Source organism: Acinonyx jubatus, chromosome B4 (assembly GCF_027475565.1).
Source record: "Acinonyx jubatus isolate Ajub_Pintada_27869175 chromosome B4, VMU_Ajub_asm_v1.0, whole genome shotgun sequence".
Lineage (NCBI taxonomy): Eukaryota > Metazoa > Chordata > Mammalia > Carnivora > Felidae > Acinonyx > Acinonyx jubatus.
Window position 1 is genome coordinate 63,480,934 of NC_069387.1, and position 16,064 is coordinate 63,496,997.

General features: G+C 39.8%; 1 protein-coding gene across 4 annotated transcripts in view; it reads left to right on the top strand.

Annotated features, from left to right (window-relative positions):
- The window catches only part of FGD4 (FYVE, RhoGEF and PH domain containing 4), a 241,886-nt gene that overhangs the window by 150,006 nt on the left and 75,816 nt on the right, over positions 1-16,064 (top strand). For all 4 annotated transcript variants that reach the window (XR_008300202.1, XM_027035873.2, XM_027035875.2 and 1 more), the window contains exons 3-4: positions 1,728-1,911; positions 7,040-7,550. Coding sequence is in view for 3 of the 4 variants with exons in the window: in XM_027035873.2 (XP_026891674.1) it covers positions 1,728-1,911; positions 7,040-7,550 (695 nt within the window). In the remaining variant the exon portion in view is untranslated. The remainder of the gene's footprint in view (positions 1-1,727; positions 1,912-7,039; positions 7,551-16,064) is intronic.

Genomic DNA, 16,064 nt, shown 5'->3' on the forward strand with positions numbered 1-16,064 from the left:
TCTAAGCATCTAAGAGAGTCTGATATGTAATAAGTAAGTAATGTTCACTGAGTAAACTCTGGATGGATGAGTTACAAGAATTTCATAACAATGTTTATATAACCATTTTTACCGGACTATAAATAACATATTCATTCCCTGTTTTGAATATTCTAATTAGGAATGTTGAAATTTTTTCTGATATTAAAACTGCTTTTTTGGTGGGATCTTGTCCTACTTTGCTATTTTGGTATATATTCTACACAGGAAATTTTTCCTTAAAATTGACAAATGTCACACTTATTTAAGTCCCTTCTTTTTCAATGGGTACTATATTTAACCATCCCCACTGAGCAGATCTTGGAAAATAATTCCATTTCCATATAAAAGAAGCATATCATTTTTTTTAATCGGGATTTTCTTCTTGCCTCAAAAGGGAATGAGGTGAATTAATTATTCCTCCTCTAGTTCATTGTGATATGTTTTTCTTCTTCTTCTTCTCTGAAAGAATTGATAACTGGCATAGAAATGATGACATCTGGGCCGGTGAGCATCAGGCAACTGTCAGCTAGCTGAGTTTATAGAAGAAATGAGATGACTAAAAACCAGGATAACCAGCTGGGGGAAAATGGGGCATGTAATTAGGAGACATGATTCTCCTCCCTTCTTTTGGAAGTTAGGAGAAGGGTTTAAAAAAAGAAAAAAGATGATTTTATTTAATTTGTTAGAACCAGTTATAGAAAAATACATACATGTTCTATAATCCTTTGCCCAGAACGTTAATCTAAGAGGCAAAGTATATTGATTTTCAAAACTGAAGTAATGCCTATACTGGTAAAGCACTTATGGCATATTATATTTTCTCATCTACAGAATTCCTCATCTGTTAAGAGAAATTCTGTGGATTTTAGTATTTCAGGAAATGATCTGTTAACTGAGGGAAGGGCTTAGTAGTAAGCAACGAATCTGTGGTGTATTAATACAAGCCAACAATTAACATAGCAGACAATACTAGTAGAACTCCTATCACCCCCTTTTGCTGGATGTGTGATGAGGAGCAGTGCTGGAGGAGGAAGGAGCTAGAGTCTGGGAACCAGTCATGGAATCAGATCAGCCTTATTCCTCCAGGCCAATCACTTAACCACTCTGAGCCTTCATAGACATAAGAGGTGAATAACGCTACCTACCTCAAAGGACTGTGATGCGAAAGATTTCCTCTAAGATCAAATGAGATAAGGAGTTTTTGTTAAATGGGAAGATGCTACAGTAATTACTGTTGTTTGATGTTGTTTTGTTGGCTTTTATGTCTAATTTACTAGCTTTGGATTCTGGTATATTACTTATCACTCTGTTGTTAGAAAATCTGTTTTGTAGCAAGCAGTGTATCCCTGGGAATTAGTTTCAAACTTAGTACTTTCTTTTCTCTGTTTAGATAAATAACTGCTGTGTTATCTCTAATAGGTTTGGGAAGGTCATAGAAATATATAGATCCTTAGATGTTTAATAAAGCCATATTTAAAATGACCTAAAATTAAAAGAACCGCTTGATTCTTGGAGATGGGATTTCCACAGGACACAGCGAATGTCTAAGATAGATGGAAGTCTGTTGATTAAGATTCAATACAGATTTGATAGACCCCTTTACAGAAGCTTGATAATGCTGAAGATTTTTGCATGAGATATGAAATATGTTTGTTGTGGAACACATCTTAGTGAAATATTCAATTCTTTTCATTTTTTGTCTACAGTGCCTCCAAAGCCATTACATCTGCAGAATCCACCTTCGTCTAATATACACCAAACTCCCAGGCATAAAGCTTTATCTAGTGCAAAACCAAGGATGGAGGAAGTTAAACCTGCCTCTGCTTCTTGTGTCTCAAAAGAAAAACCCAGCAAGGTATCTGATCTCATCAGTCGCTTTGAAGGAGGCAGGTAAGAGCTAATATACAATGGGAAAAGGACGTGGGGAGAGAAAAGCTGTTTGTTTCATTTTAAGATGATAGAGTAATAGATTCTGTAATTCAAAAGTATTTTATTCTACTGGGTTTGGTAGGCTTTTGGAAAGAGTAAATTTTAAAAATATTTAAACTTGCCCTAATATGAATTACCATTTTCTGTATATGACCGGTGTGTAGCACTCTGTGCCAGAAGCTTTTTTATCATGCTGTGTGCTGTATAGATCAATAGATACACTCTCTCATTTCCTTTGTATTTGCCTGTGTCACTCTGGGTTACTCCATTGCATCCTTCTGTTTGTGGCTAGATGTCTGGGTCGGAAGAGCAGGAGGTTGCCTCTGTCTCTTTGTTTCTCACTTTGTATGTTTGTGCATGTAGTTTCTGCCGGCCTGTGCCATCTCTGTGGCCTTCTTTCTGACCCACTTTATTTAACAGGAGTCTTCAGTACCCATTCAGTCCCTAGTCTCCTCTCTTCCCTCCTTTGTAAGGAGGAGATATTGCCAGCAGCAAAATGCATGCTCAGTTTTGCATTTATTAGATATAATTTTATATTCTTTAGTCCTAATGTTTCAAAAAAAGTAGGTGAAAAGTGTATTTCTCACTTAAAAATAAAAATAAACTCATATATGACCTCAGTTGCTTTTTCTTGGAATGCCCATCACTGATAGAAGTAGAAGTTTTTTAAAAAAATTTTGTCAGAAGGATTTTAATTTTATCTGTCACCAAAAGTCTGTATTTAATTAAGCAACATATATAGCCTCCCTTTCATCCTTGAAGCTAAATGTTTCCATTTATTCTGGTGTAATACTTGGGAATGGTTTCCCACTGGGTGATTTCATGATTTATTTGCAGGATGTATTGTTATTTATATAGTGGATCATAGCTTGGAAATACTTCAAAAATCTTCTGAAAATTGTGACCAAGTGCAAAACTACAACATCCCTCATTTAAAATGCTGGGGTGCCTGGGTGGTTCACTCGGTTAAGTGTCTGACTTGGGCTCAGGTCATGATCTTGTGGTTCGTGGATTTGAGCCCCATGTCGGGCTCTGTGCTTAACAACTCAGCGCCTGGAGGGTGATTTGGATTCTGTGTCTCCCTCTCTCTCTGCCCCTCCACCAATTTGTGCTCTCTCTCTCTCTCAAAATGAATAAACATTTAAAATAAAATGAGACTATAGTAACAAGTTCTTGACAAAAGGAGTCCAGAAGCCTGTCTTCATTTTTCATTCCCAATCAATTGTGGGAATTTGCGTCATAAACACTAAAACTTCAACATCTTTCCCTCTGAAGTAGGAATTTTAATACCTTTGCTACCTTAAATTATAGTAATCTTTACTAGAATGATTTAGGAAAGAACAGTTAATTTTTTTTTTCTCAGGGCAAGTTGATTCAGTAGCACAGAGAATGACCCTTAACGTGTGCAGATTCCCAGGGCCAAATCCAGTGACTGCATAATATCAGGAAATATCAGGAAGGCCTGGAGCCCGGACCCCTGTCTGTAGTGCATACCTGGTCTGGGGGTGGCTTTAGAAAGCCCATGGGGCACCTGGGTGGCTCAGTCGGTTGAGCGTCCGACTTCAGCTCAGGTCATGATCTTGCTCGCGGTCGGTGAGTTCGAACCCCACGTCGGGCTCTGTGCTGACAGCTCGGAGCCTGGAGCCTGCTTTGTATTCTGTGTCTCCCTCTCTCTCTGCCCTCCCCCGCTCATGCTCTGTCTTTCTCTCTCTCAAAAACAAATAAACTTTAAATAAAAAGATTAAAAAAAAAAAAAAAGAAAAGAAAAGAAAGAAAGCCCTGAGTGGGTCAGTATTCACAGGTTGAGCCTTCTGATTCTCACCATTTTGGTAACCCAACTGTTTGCATTCCTGCCCATACACAAAATGGACATAGTTTTTCCACCTGTTAATACCAGTTTTCTTTGACTCTTTCAAACCTCACAGATTCAAAGTCATTTTTTGATGCAAAGTTTGAAGGTTGTATCTAAAGAGAGATGTTGTGGCTTAGGACATTTTAAGCAAACTGGCTTTAAGTGTAGATAGAATGTAACGTGAGCATTTTGGCAAATCTGGTGAAGGGGTGTTACTTGTAGCAGAGTCTGCTGCCAGTTTTAAAAAACGATTGTCTGTTCTTAGTGAGGTATTACTAGTAGGAACTGGCCCTAAAAGTGTGTGAATGGGTTAGCGTTGCATTGAGTCTACAGGACTTGAATGGAAGTTGTATTTCCTGTTGAGTGATGTCCATGTGCCTACAGTGTGTGTAGCTCTCAGGTTTCACCCCAGTTATTACAACTCAGACTAGCATTTTGTGGAATAGAGATTCATCAGGCCAAGTTACCACAGTAAACTGACAGGAAGAGTGGGATCATAGACCACCAACTATTAGACCACCCTATTAAGACTTTACCTAGGAATCAGAATTTTGCTCTGCAGTAATGCAGGTAACACTATTAAGATGAGTGATTTGGAGGATGTCGTTGGAGCATGTAAATTTTATTTACTTATTTGTATTAATGTATGTATTATTAGGTTTTTTGGTTTTTTGGGGTATAAGACAAACTGGTATTTTTAACCTATGAAAGATTTCAGGATTATAGAAAGAAATAACATCTTCCGTGAAACTGAACACTGGTTTTCCTAAGGCACTTCAAGGCCAACTGTTTTTCCGCACGGTCTGGCGTCCACAAACCAGCAGGAATATATGTATTGGCTCAACCACTGCCCTTACTTACCTCTCCCCACCTTATCCCTATCCCACCTCTACCTGCATATCCCCTGCATGTTACTTATTACAGGATGTTCTTATCTTTCACGCCTAACTATTCTTTCCAAAAATCCCAAGCAAGTCTAAAGTTTGGTTCAGAGGATCTGCTGGGGATTTTTCTATTGGGTTTCTGGACACTGATGTGGGCAGGAAAAGGAAGACCATACCACTCAAATGTCCAAAGACTGCTTGAGAAATTGTCTAGGCTAAGGGTATACTCTCCCAGAAGGCAAATATTAATGGTGGAGTATGTGATATTTATTTATATTGACAACGACCAACTTTATATATGTGACATTTTCCCCTGCCAGATTTTTCCTTCCCTTCCTGTGGTGCTGAGCTTACCTTGTCTTTTTTTCCTCCCTCATTACCTTATTGCCGTCTGTTGTTGTTCTCTGTTCCATTCTCCAGTCCAGATCAGCAGTGTCCAGGAGGAGTAGAATGAAGGGAGAAGGAAATGCACATCTCAGCACTGTCCATGAACCATGTTGCTGTGTCCTCTACCCTGTAACGTCGGTCTGCTCTGGGGAAGAGGCCACCTCTGGACTTTATTCCCACATTTTATATGCAGCCTGCTCACTTGCTTCTCACTCCATCTTTCATGTTCTAGTGTGTTACAATGTGGGGTTAAGACCATGGAATTTAGAGTCAGACTTTATGGTTTGGACTCTAGCTTTATCATTTCTTAGCCATGTGATGCCACCACGTTATGTAAGTGTCCAAGCTTCAATTTCCCTATTTTGGGGTCCTGTTTTCAATTATTATGAGTAGAAACAAATAATGTAAAGAATACCATGTACTTTCCAGCACTTAATAAATGTTAGCCACTGGGCGTGCCTGGGTGGCTCAGTTAGTTGGGCGTCCGACTTTGGCTCAGGTCATGATCTCGCTGTCCGGAGTTCTAGCCCCACATCAAGCTCTGTGCTGACAGCTCGGAGCCGAGAGCCGAGAGCCTAGAGCCTGCTTCAGATTCTGTGTCTCCCTCTATCTGTCTGCCCTTCCCCCTCTCATGCCCTGTCTCTGTCTCTGTCTCTTTGTCTCTGTCTCTCTCAAAAATAAATAAACATTAAAAAAAACTTTAAAATAAATGTTAGCCGCTGTTATGAATTACTGCCATGATCACCATCACAATCACAGTTACTCATTGCTGATTACTGAGCACTTTCCTATTTCCAGCACTGTGCTAAGCAGTGGGGGTAAAACAGAGAGAACATGATAGGCATGTTCCGCGCCCTCACAGACTACTAGTCTGTACTCATTTTTGTCTCCTTATTAGGTCATAGGAATCTCTCCAAGACTGCAGCCCAGAGATTTATGTTTTTCCTCCCTGGAATCCTAGATTAAAATGTTATGCAAATATTTCTATAGGGACATTGTAATATATTGGCGGTTAGGTTCCATTGTATACTATTAAGAGCTATATATAATATCAAGTAATAACAAGGGCTTTAAGGAAGACTAAAATGAGATGTGTAGTTGGTGGTAGAGTGTGCTATAATAGAATAATCCAGGAGGTGATGTCTGAGCAGAATCCTGAATGAGGGGAAGGAGTCAGCCTTCCCATACCTAAGACATACCAATGTCTTAGGGAAGCTGTTTGGGCAAAGAGAACAACAGCTGCAGAGATCCTTAGATGCACACATTGGCTTGTTGGGAATGTGGGAGCAGCAAGGAGGCAGGAGGGGCAGGAGCACAGCAAGGGAAGAGAATGGAAGTGAACGGGGCTGGGGCTAGCAGGGGCTTGTGTGTGCACAATCCTGGGCCATTGTCAGAATGCTAGACTACCTGTAAGTGTACAGGGTGCCCTCAGAGAGTTCGACCTCCGTGGTTGACCTAGAGAGATGGATTCCAAGGGGTGGAGAGTGGAAGCAGAGAGATAAGTTAGGTTATGGCGAGCAGGTGACAAAGTTTCTGAGAATATGTGTTCTGCTTTCCAAACAAAAGTAACCTTTGGTTTCCAACCTGTTGATAAACTGAGGGGCCGACTATACTTGTTTTTAAAATGTTATGAAAGTAAAATCTTGGAAAAAGATGGCTTTATTAACTATAAATGTGTCTCACATCTCTGTCCTTACAAATGAGCCGTACTGATAAACAGCCTAAGGAAATGTTCCAGACCCTGTAGCTAATGCTCAGTCTTATCATCTTTATTGAAATGTTTATTTAAGGGTGTATAGTATCCCAAGAGACTGAGAACTATACCCGCCTATTCTAATCCACATTTCTAAAACCATCAGAGGAAAGTCTTCACTAAATACCTCCTTTCAGCTGGAATAAGCTGGTCTGTCTTATAGAACTTTCCCATGCCAGTGTTTTCACCCTTCTTTTGTATTTTATCTTCTAGCACATTATCAAATTACAGTGATTTGAAGAAAGATTCTGCTGTGCACCTGAATGCTCCTAGGACACCAGGAAGGCATAAATTGACAACCACCCCTCAGCAAAAGCTCCTCTCCCAGCATCCACCACAGAAGCAGGGAAATGACACAGATCCAACTCAGGGTGTACAGACTGGTGTGGCTAATGGTGTGATGGCAGCACAAAACCAGATGGAGTGTGAGGAGGATAAAGCGGCCACTCTTAGCCCAGATACTCCTATTCAAACTTCAGAACCCTTGCTTGCTATGAACTTAGTGAATGGAGAAGGAAAGGAGAAAACTACCACAGAACCCGCATCACCCACGGCAAATGACTATGATGGAAACGCGTCTGATAGTAGCTGCAGGACCTCCACTGTCAGCCAAGGGCTCCCCCTAGAAGAAGGAAGGGCAGATGCGGAAGCAAACGTGCAAGAGCGGGAAGATGGAGAAAGCCCTCTGGAACAGGAACAGCTGGACCAGCACCAGGAGATGAAGGTAAAGCGGGAGACTGGCTCAGAAGTAGGAGGAAGCACCACCTGTTCCACTACTGTCTTAAAACTCTACTTAATAGCACTCGTGAAAGCAATGAGTCAGATCACCCACACTACCAGTTAAACAGTTTTAAGCTTTAGCTGCTAATGGATGTTTCCTCTACTCTATGAGAAAACACTTCACTTTTTCTTGTGTAGTTTCTGTTGATCTTTCTCTTGTGATTTCAAGAGTCAGAACGTTCTGAAGACTTTAATGTAGGAAAACCACAAGCTTATTGTTTTTACTTGCATAGGAAGAAAATGTTCTTTGTTGCTCTAGATGTTAGGGACACATCCCTAGTATATTTACGGGATAAGCAAGAAGAAATTGTATACTCTTTGCTTTTCAGACATTTCTAATCTAGACCTGGAAGAGTAACTTGAACCAGCAAATGTTTCAAGTAAGGACAGAAATATGGAGGGGGCCGGGCACCCGGGTGGCTCAGTCAGTTAAGCATCCAATTCTTGATTTTGGCTTGGGTCATGATCTCACAGTTGGAGAGTTCAAGCCCAGCATCGGGCCCTGTGCTGACAGTGTGGAGCCTGCTTGGGACTCTTTCTCTGCCCCTCCCCCACCCAAGCACGCACACATGCTCTCTCTGTGTCTCTCAAATAATAAAAAAAACAAAAATTTTTAAAAAGGATGCAAATATGGAAGTATTCACACATTATTCAGATTATAACCATAACTCTTTCCAGGCTTCTAATTTAAAATTTTTTTCTAACTAGTATGGTTTTAAAACAGTTGACTTAATCTTGGATTTAAAGATGATCTCTTTAAAGATCATCTTAGTTCAGCAATTCATTTATAGAAGTAGAAACAGTTCTAGAAATCACTTCCAGAAAGTTGATGTGATTCTCTGGGGTCACAACAATAGCCTGGACCTCTTGGTGTTCTGACTCACAGACCAGTACTGTGTCCCTGATGCAAGAAATCACAAACTTAAGTGCCTGAATGCAGGAAATGTCAATGAATACGGCATCCATGAGTAATGTACTAGAGAGAGGTGAGGCTGTGGCAAAATGGAAGTTCACATCCTTTCTAAAGAGGGCTGCAGTTCAGTGAACTGCTCGAATGGCATTTCTGCCTGTGTGCAAAATCTAAGCTTACAAGGAGCTGATTTGCTGGTGAGATACATTCATAATTTACTTGTGCTATAGCAGAAGCTTTGATACAATTCTTAGAACAAGAGCATTGCATTTGTATTCTTTATTCATGTCAATATAGTGCTTTGAAGAGATTAATAAATATGGCCTTTACACAGTACTTGGAATTTCTTGGGTCAAAGGTGCACTATAAGCATCATCATACAGTTCCCTAGAATAGAAAGTTTGTTTTTGTCTCCAAGGACAAAAAAAGTTCCCATTGCTCAGTCTCTTTTTGATTATAAATAACAATCTGTGTGGGAGAGTTGAGAATTGAAAATTTGACAATTATAGGAAAATCTGTAAATGACAAATCCAAGTCCTAAGTCTAATATTTAGGATTTTTTAAAGTTTATTAATTTTAGGACACCTGGGTGTCTCAGGTTAAGTGTCCAACTTGAGCTCAGGTCATGATCTCACGGTCCATGAGTTCGGGCCCCGCATCCAGCTCTCTGCTGACTGCTCGGAGCCTGGAACCTGTTTCAGATTCTGTATCTCCCTCTCTCTGCCCCACCTTTGCCCGCACGTGCTCTTGTGCGCTCTCTCTCAAAAATAAACATTTAAAAAAAAATTTTTTTTTAATGTTTATTTATTTTTGAGAGAGAGAGAGAGAGTGCATGCGCAAGCAGGGAAAGGGGTAGAGAGAGGGAGAGAGAATCCCAAGCAGATTCCACACTGTCAGCACAGAGCCTGACATGGGACTTGAACCCACGAAATGCAAGATCATGACCCGAGCTGAAATCCAGAGTTGGACACTCACCTGACTGAGCCACCCAGGTGCCCCTCTATTTAGGATTGTTTATGGTGCTGTGCCTTAAGTGGCATTAACATTAGGCAGAAATTCAAAAGGACTGACTGATAGTAAAATATCAGAGTAAAAAGTGATTGATTGATGTTTTTAGAACTTTAACTAAAATGAAATCCACAGTATGGTACAGTTTTCACCAACCCTGAAAAAGATCCCAAATAGACAAAAAGCCAGTGGCTTATTTTCTTCCAGTTAGTGAATTAATTTTAAATGCTGACTCTCAAGCAGGGAAAGTTTAAATAAGGAAGTGGGTGGGAGAAAAGTGAGTCATACTTGGTAACATTATCTGAAACAGTAAAGAAACAGGACATTGCAAAATGAATCTCTTCACTACATCTTGATGTGGTCATAGATTTTAGTGTCTCTGTGCTTGAACCATGGTGAACAGAAGAGAAGGGTAGAATCGAGAACTCAAGACTCCTCATTTGTCCTTTTATAGTTGGAATGATGCCACCAGCAAGCATTTATAAAACAGTAAGAACTATTCTTATTAATATTTTGATTGGTAATGCCTGTGGTTGCTGGGTACTACTTTTTTTTTCCCTGTTCTATATTATTGTCTGTACATTCTCATTGATGAGTCTTATTCGGCTTGGGAAAGAATTAATAGGGCTTTCTTATTAAACTAGCAGCACGCACTAGTACAGCTGGCCTTTCTCCTAAGTGGGAATGTAAGTAGTAGATGGCACATGCTATGTGTGGGAAGAAAAATGACATCTTCTCTGCAGAGCTATTGCTACAAACACTACATGTGTCTCTCATCTAAAGGGGAGCATTAGGATTTAATATATGTGTGGTGATAATATGTTCTCCTTTGCTGCTCTGGTGTCTGTTATATTGCATTGGTTCAAATATGCAAACATAAATATTAGTAATGTTAAGGTGGTAAATTTTATGTTATATATATTTTGCCACAGTTAAAAACAAACAAAAAGAAATGTTAAAAAAAATAGCATATAGTGGAACCATTGGAACCAGGAAATCTTGATGCTTCTTCTGACTTGTCCACTAACTAGTGATATGACCTCAAACAAATCAATTAAATTATTTGTGCCTTTAGTTAAAGGATATAAACTGGATGTGATCTTAAGGCCCTTTTCAGTGATAATGTCATAATAATTCTATGCTGTTTTTAATAGGTATATTTCTTTGTTAGTGTAGCCATCCCCCCCATATTGTCAGCTGCTTCTTGAACTGTCTGGTGTGTTGAACGTCTAAGATACTATGGAATACTTTGAATTTCACTCTGCAGACAACTGAAAAAAATTACTTCAGTCTCTATATAATTCGATGTAGAGACTTAAATCAGAAGTCTTAAATAAGTTTCATTTGAACGAGTATTAATTTTTTTTAATGTTTATTTACTTTTGAAGGAGAGAGAGAGAGAGGCAGAGTGCGAGCCAGGGAGGGGCAGAGTGAGGGGGAGACCCAGAATCTGAAGCAGGCTCCAGGCTCTGAGCTGTCAGCACAGAGCCCGAAGTGGGTCTTGAACCCACAAACTGTGAGATCATGACCTGAGCTGAAGTCGGTCACCTAACCCACAGAGCCACCTAGGCGCCCATAACCAGTATTAAATTTAATGAGTATTTCTTAAATGCCCACCAAGAATGAGAGCAGGAGGGATTGGGGGATGGAGGGGTAGGAGCAGAATAGAATCACAAAGATAGTTCAGGAAAGTAGATACACATTAAACTAGATCTCTTTTTTTAATTTTTTAATGTTTATTTTTGAGACACAGAACGAATGAATGAGTGGGGGAAGGGCGGAGAGAGAGAGGGAGACACAGAGTCTGAAGGAGGCTCCAGGCTCTGAGCTGTCAGCACAGAGCCCGACGTGAGGCTCCAACTCAGGAACCGGGAGATCATGACCTGAGCCGAAGTCGGCCGCTTAACCGACTGAGCCACCCAGGTGTCCCCACATTAAATTAGTTCTTGAACAGGTATTATTAATAATGAAAACTTATTTGAAAATTGTCTCAGCTTGTGTAACTTTCACTGATATCTAATGTATTGGGATCAAGAATCACTTCAGTGGTGAATATAGAATACTGTTACATTTACCATATAAAAGATAAAGAATACCTACCTCATTGAAACTCTTGTCCCTACCATACTTGAGCAAAGCTACACTTTTCCGATATTTAAACTTTTGCAGTATCAGTGATCTAAAATATAGCCAGACACCTCAAAGTAGGCAGATTGTTGTTTTTTTAAACCTCTGAACTAAAGGAAAATTGTGAGTACTTTGTGACACCTTTAGCTCTTACCCACAAGGTGTTATCAGTGTCTTTACATTAAAGTTAGATATGTATAACATGAGATTAAAAAACTGAAATCTACTAAAGGGGATATGTTATAAGGAAACCTTAAAACCTGTACATGACAGGGAAGGTAGGGGCAGAAGATTATCATGTGTGCCTGTGCAGGCATGCCTACCTGAGGGCACAGTGGGCAGGGTGTGGACAGTATTATAATAGTATTTGGCATGATGAATTTGGGTTATCAAAAATAGCTTAAACTATATTAAGAGACTCAGGTAAATGGGTCAATCAGTACATTTTAGAATGAATTTCGTTTGAAATGGTTATTTTTTTTTTCCCCTCAGATCTGTGTGCTTCGGTGGGTAAGTTTCATTAGAAATACACTAATGTGGAATGCAGTCATTGATTATGCCACATAATAAACACCTCTCTTTATAGTTTTCATGAGCCTGTTAGTATCCAAGATGTACTTTAACAGGTTGTGTTCATAGATCTTTCTGAGATTTATTCAGTGTTTCCTTCCTCTATATTTCATATTGTAGACCAAATATAAACACATAGATGTGACCTTTTAAAGACTAAAGTTGATAGAAATTACATATCTGTTGGCAGCATAAACTCAAAGAAGCAATGTACTTAAATTTAGTAATAGTTTTATCAAGAATATTACAGAAACATTTTAAGTTAATCATTCATTTCATGAAAAATGAAAGAAATTGTATAATAAAGTGAGGAATTAATGAAGATAGAGATTTGATAGAACTGATGGAGAATTGATATTTATAGAAACATTTTTGTTTAAAAACTTAAATTTTCTTTCTAGTTTTTTTTTAAATTACCATTGTATATTTTAACATAATCTTTGAGAGTTTATAACCTTTGAACATACTCAAATAAAAATTAAGAAGACAGGAGCACTTGGGTGGCTTAGTTGGTTGAGCGTCCAACCCAACTCTTGATTTCTGCTCAGGTCATGATCCCAAGGTTGTGGGATCGAGCCCCAAGTTGAACTCCATGCTGAGCATGGAGCCTGCTTAAGATTCTCTCTCTCTCTCCCCCTGTCTCTCTGTCTCTCTCTCTCTGTTTCTCCCTTTCTCCCTCTGCCCCTCACAAAAGAAATTAAGATAATCATCTCTTAAGGAAAAGAATGACAGAGAATCAAATTCAGAAGTATTGCAAGTAGAATGTCAATGCTGTAATCCAAGTTAAGTCACTTTTCCTTTTCTCCTTTAATTTTACTTAATTGTAACTCTTAACACTGTTGATTTTGCAGGATGTAATGTGAGGTATCAGAGTTTTCTGGCAGTTAAAACATAATGTTTACCTTGGCTGTCACTTTCTTGTGGTGGGCTATAAGTTCTTTTTCTGTAAGGCTTTGAATTTCTTTTTTTTCACTTTTTAAAAAAGTAAAGGTTGGGGGTGACAACTGTTGAGATCATCTTAGACCTGAAGGCACATAGTAAGTTACTCTTAGCTATTTCTTCCCTTGCCAGCTCAGCTTTCATTCCAAGAATATGAAAGACAGCAGAAGCAAAGGAATTATCCAGCTTCACTAATCAGTCTTTGTTGTTGCTAGTATTACAGTGAAAGTTCTCACTGAAGTTGTTGGAGTTTTAAAACAATGTGTAGAATAACAGAAAAGGTGTCCCACTAACCATATGGATAGTCCATATGAGGATTGCTTTTCTTATTCACTTAGAACTGAATGGTGAATTTGGAAAGTTCTTTATTTTGTGGCGACTCCATTTAGTCTATTGGAAAGGTATAAGAAAGCGAGGTGAGAAAAAATGAACCTCAGCCTGTATCTGAAAAAAACACCTGTTCCATTTGCAAACTCATTGTGCCAGGCTTACTGTCCTAAGTGCCAGAAACACCTAGGATGTGAAGAGTACACGTCCTGCCTTCAAAGCCTTGGTCTACCCAGGGGAGAGAGATAAGAGAAAAATCACCATGAAATGGTACAATAAACACATACTTCAAAAACACAGACGAGGAATGACCTGAGCCTGGGGAAGGGCTGATTGAGGGGCAGGCTCCTGAGAAGCAGTTGAATTTAGCTTGAAGAAAAGTAGGAGAGGTTGCTGGTTGGTTCAGAATAGATGGGAATGGGGTTAGGCAGGGAGGAGTGGCTCTATCTAGGCAGAGGCAGAGTATAGGAAACAAGCAGTGGCAAGTGGATAGATGTCATATTTGTGGGTACTCCTGGCCTCATAATATGAGGCCAGAGGGCCAAAGAATTGAGTGTGAGAATAGGATAGGCTTAAAAAGAAAACGTAAGCTAGGGACAAATTGCAGGCGGTTTGTATGCCTAACCTGTATCTTTTCTCCCCTGAAAACAATGAACAATCCTCATAGGTAATAAAGAAAATGCAGCAAAGCATAGAGAATACAAATCACTCATAGTTCTACTACCCCAGAGAGAGCTGCTTTGATATTTAACATTCCAACTTATTTTTTATTTTTTTCTGAGCTGATTTTTGGGAGAAAACAATTTCAGTAGCCTAATGTATGGTCATTCTGCATCCTGTTTTGTAGGATTAAACATAGGTGCTTTCCTGTGTTATTTCAAATTTTCCATAAGCCAAATACTGTGTGGCCTCAGAGGCATTTAATTAAAGCATGGAAGTGACATGATTATACATCTGTGGGTTTTAGAAAAAATGAGTCAGATAAAAGGAAAACAGATGGAGCGGAGTTTGCAAGCAACTACAATAATCCAGGTGTGAGAGGATGAGGTCCTGGACAGATGCAGCAGAAGGTTAGGACAAGGAAGAGAGGTTTCTAAGGACCTTCTGATGGAGGTAGGGAATGAGTCATGTTCAACTCCTAGCTTGGGTGAAGTGTCCGTTGGTGTATCACCTTCTGAACTACAAGAGAATACAAGGAGTGGCATATTTGGAGGAAAAAAAAATAGGTTTAGACATACAGAAGTTGAAAGATGTGTGGATTGTCCTCATGAAGATGTCTAAGACAAAAATGGAAACTCTGGAGGCGCCTGGGTGGCTCAGTTGGTTAAGAGTCTGACTTTGGCTCAGGTCATGATCTCATGGTTCGTAAGTTTGAGCCCCCCTTGTTTGGAATTTGCGCTCTCTCTCCCTCTCTCTCTGCTCCTCCCCCACTCAAATAAAACTCAAAAAATGAATACTCTGGAGGTTTTATGGTGTATTGATTAAGGATAAAGACATTAGAATTAAAAGAGGTGACTTCAAACCCAATCTTCATCACATACCAGCTAGGTGACCTCGGACATGGTATTTTAACATAATTTGCTAGGCCTTGGTTTCCTAACATGTTAATAATTGAGGTGGAAGACAGGAAGGAAAGCAATTGTGTTTGGAATGATGGGAAGGAGTAGACTTGCTAATTAGGTTAGTTTTGTACTACTGAGTTTATGACACCTGCAGGACATCCATTTGCAGCTATTAATTAGCAAGTGGAAATGTGGGTCTGGAGCTCAGGAAAGAGGGTAAGAATGTAAGAGGATGTACATAAGGGTGTGATTAATACTGCCAAAATAGAATGTGCAGGAACAGGAAGAAGGGCAAAGACTGAGCCCTGGAGAGCACAAACAGAATCAAAAGGGGAACATAGCTGTATGAGAGGAAAAAGAAAAGAGAGCAATGTTATGAGAATCACAGGGTTTGGGGGAGGGGGACATAGGATTATTGGTGAGCTTATGAGGATTGGACATCATAGCAAACTAGCTCAGAGAACCTGGGTAATCAAATTAAACAGACTACGTTTATATTGCACATACACTATGTGCAAGGCACTGCAGAAAATAAAAGAGGAAACAGCTGAAACAGGATTGAGATAAATGATCATTACATAAGATATCTTGAGGCAAGGGAAAAAGGGAACTCAAAGATTAAATCAAGATTCAGAGCAAGGCTAAGAGGATGAATTCCCCATTAGCATAAATTGAGAAGTCAGGGAGTCTGGAACTCAGTGAAAGAGGTACAGCCTCAAGGGGTGGGGCTTGGAGCTTGAGGACAGTGGAGAAAGCCCTTGTGGTGACTTGTGACTAAGATTCTGAGGGCCAAGGTCAAGGGTAGTGGGCACAATCAGCAGTCTCCCCAGCGTTGCTGAGTGACCTGGAACTCAAGAAGGAGAAGATGGAACTGGCAGTGGGAGTGAGCCGCGGTCTGCGAGTCAACAGTGCCAAGAGAACAAGAAGATAACAGTCAGTGGTGGGGCTTAACAGAATGTTGACATGAACCAGGAGGTTTGGGAAAGTGAGGTGCGTGGAGGTCAGGATGCATATT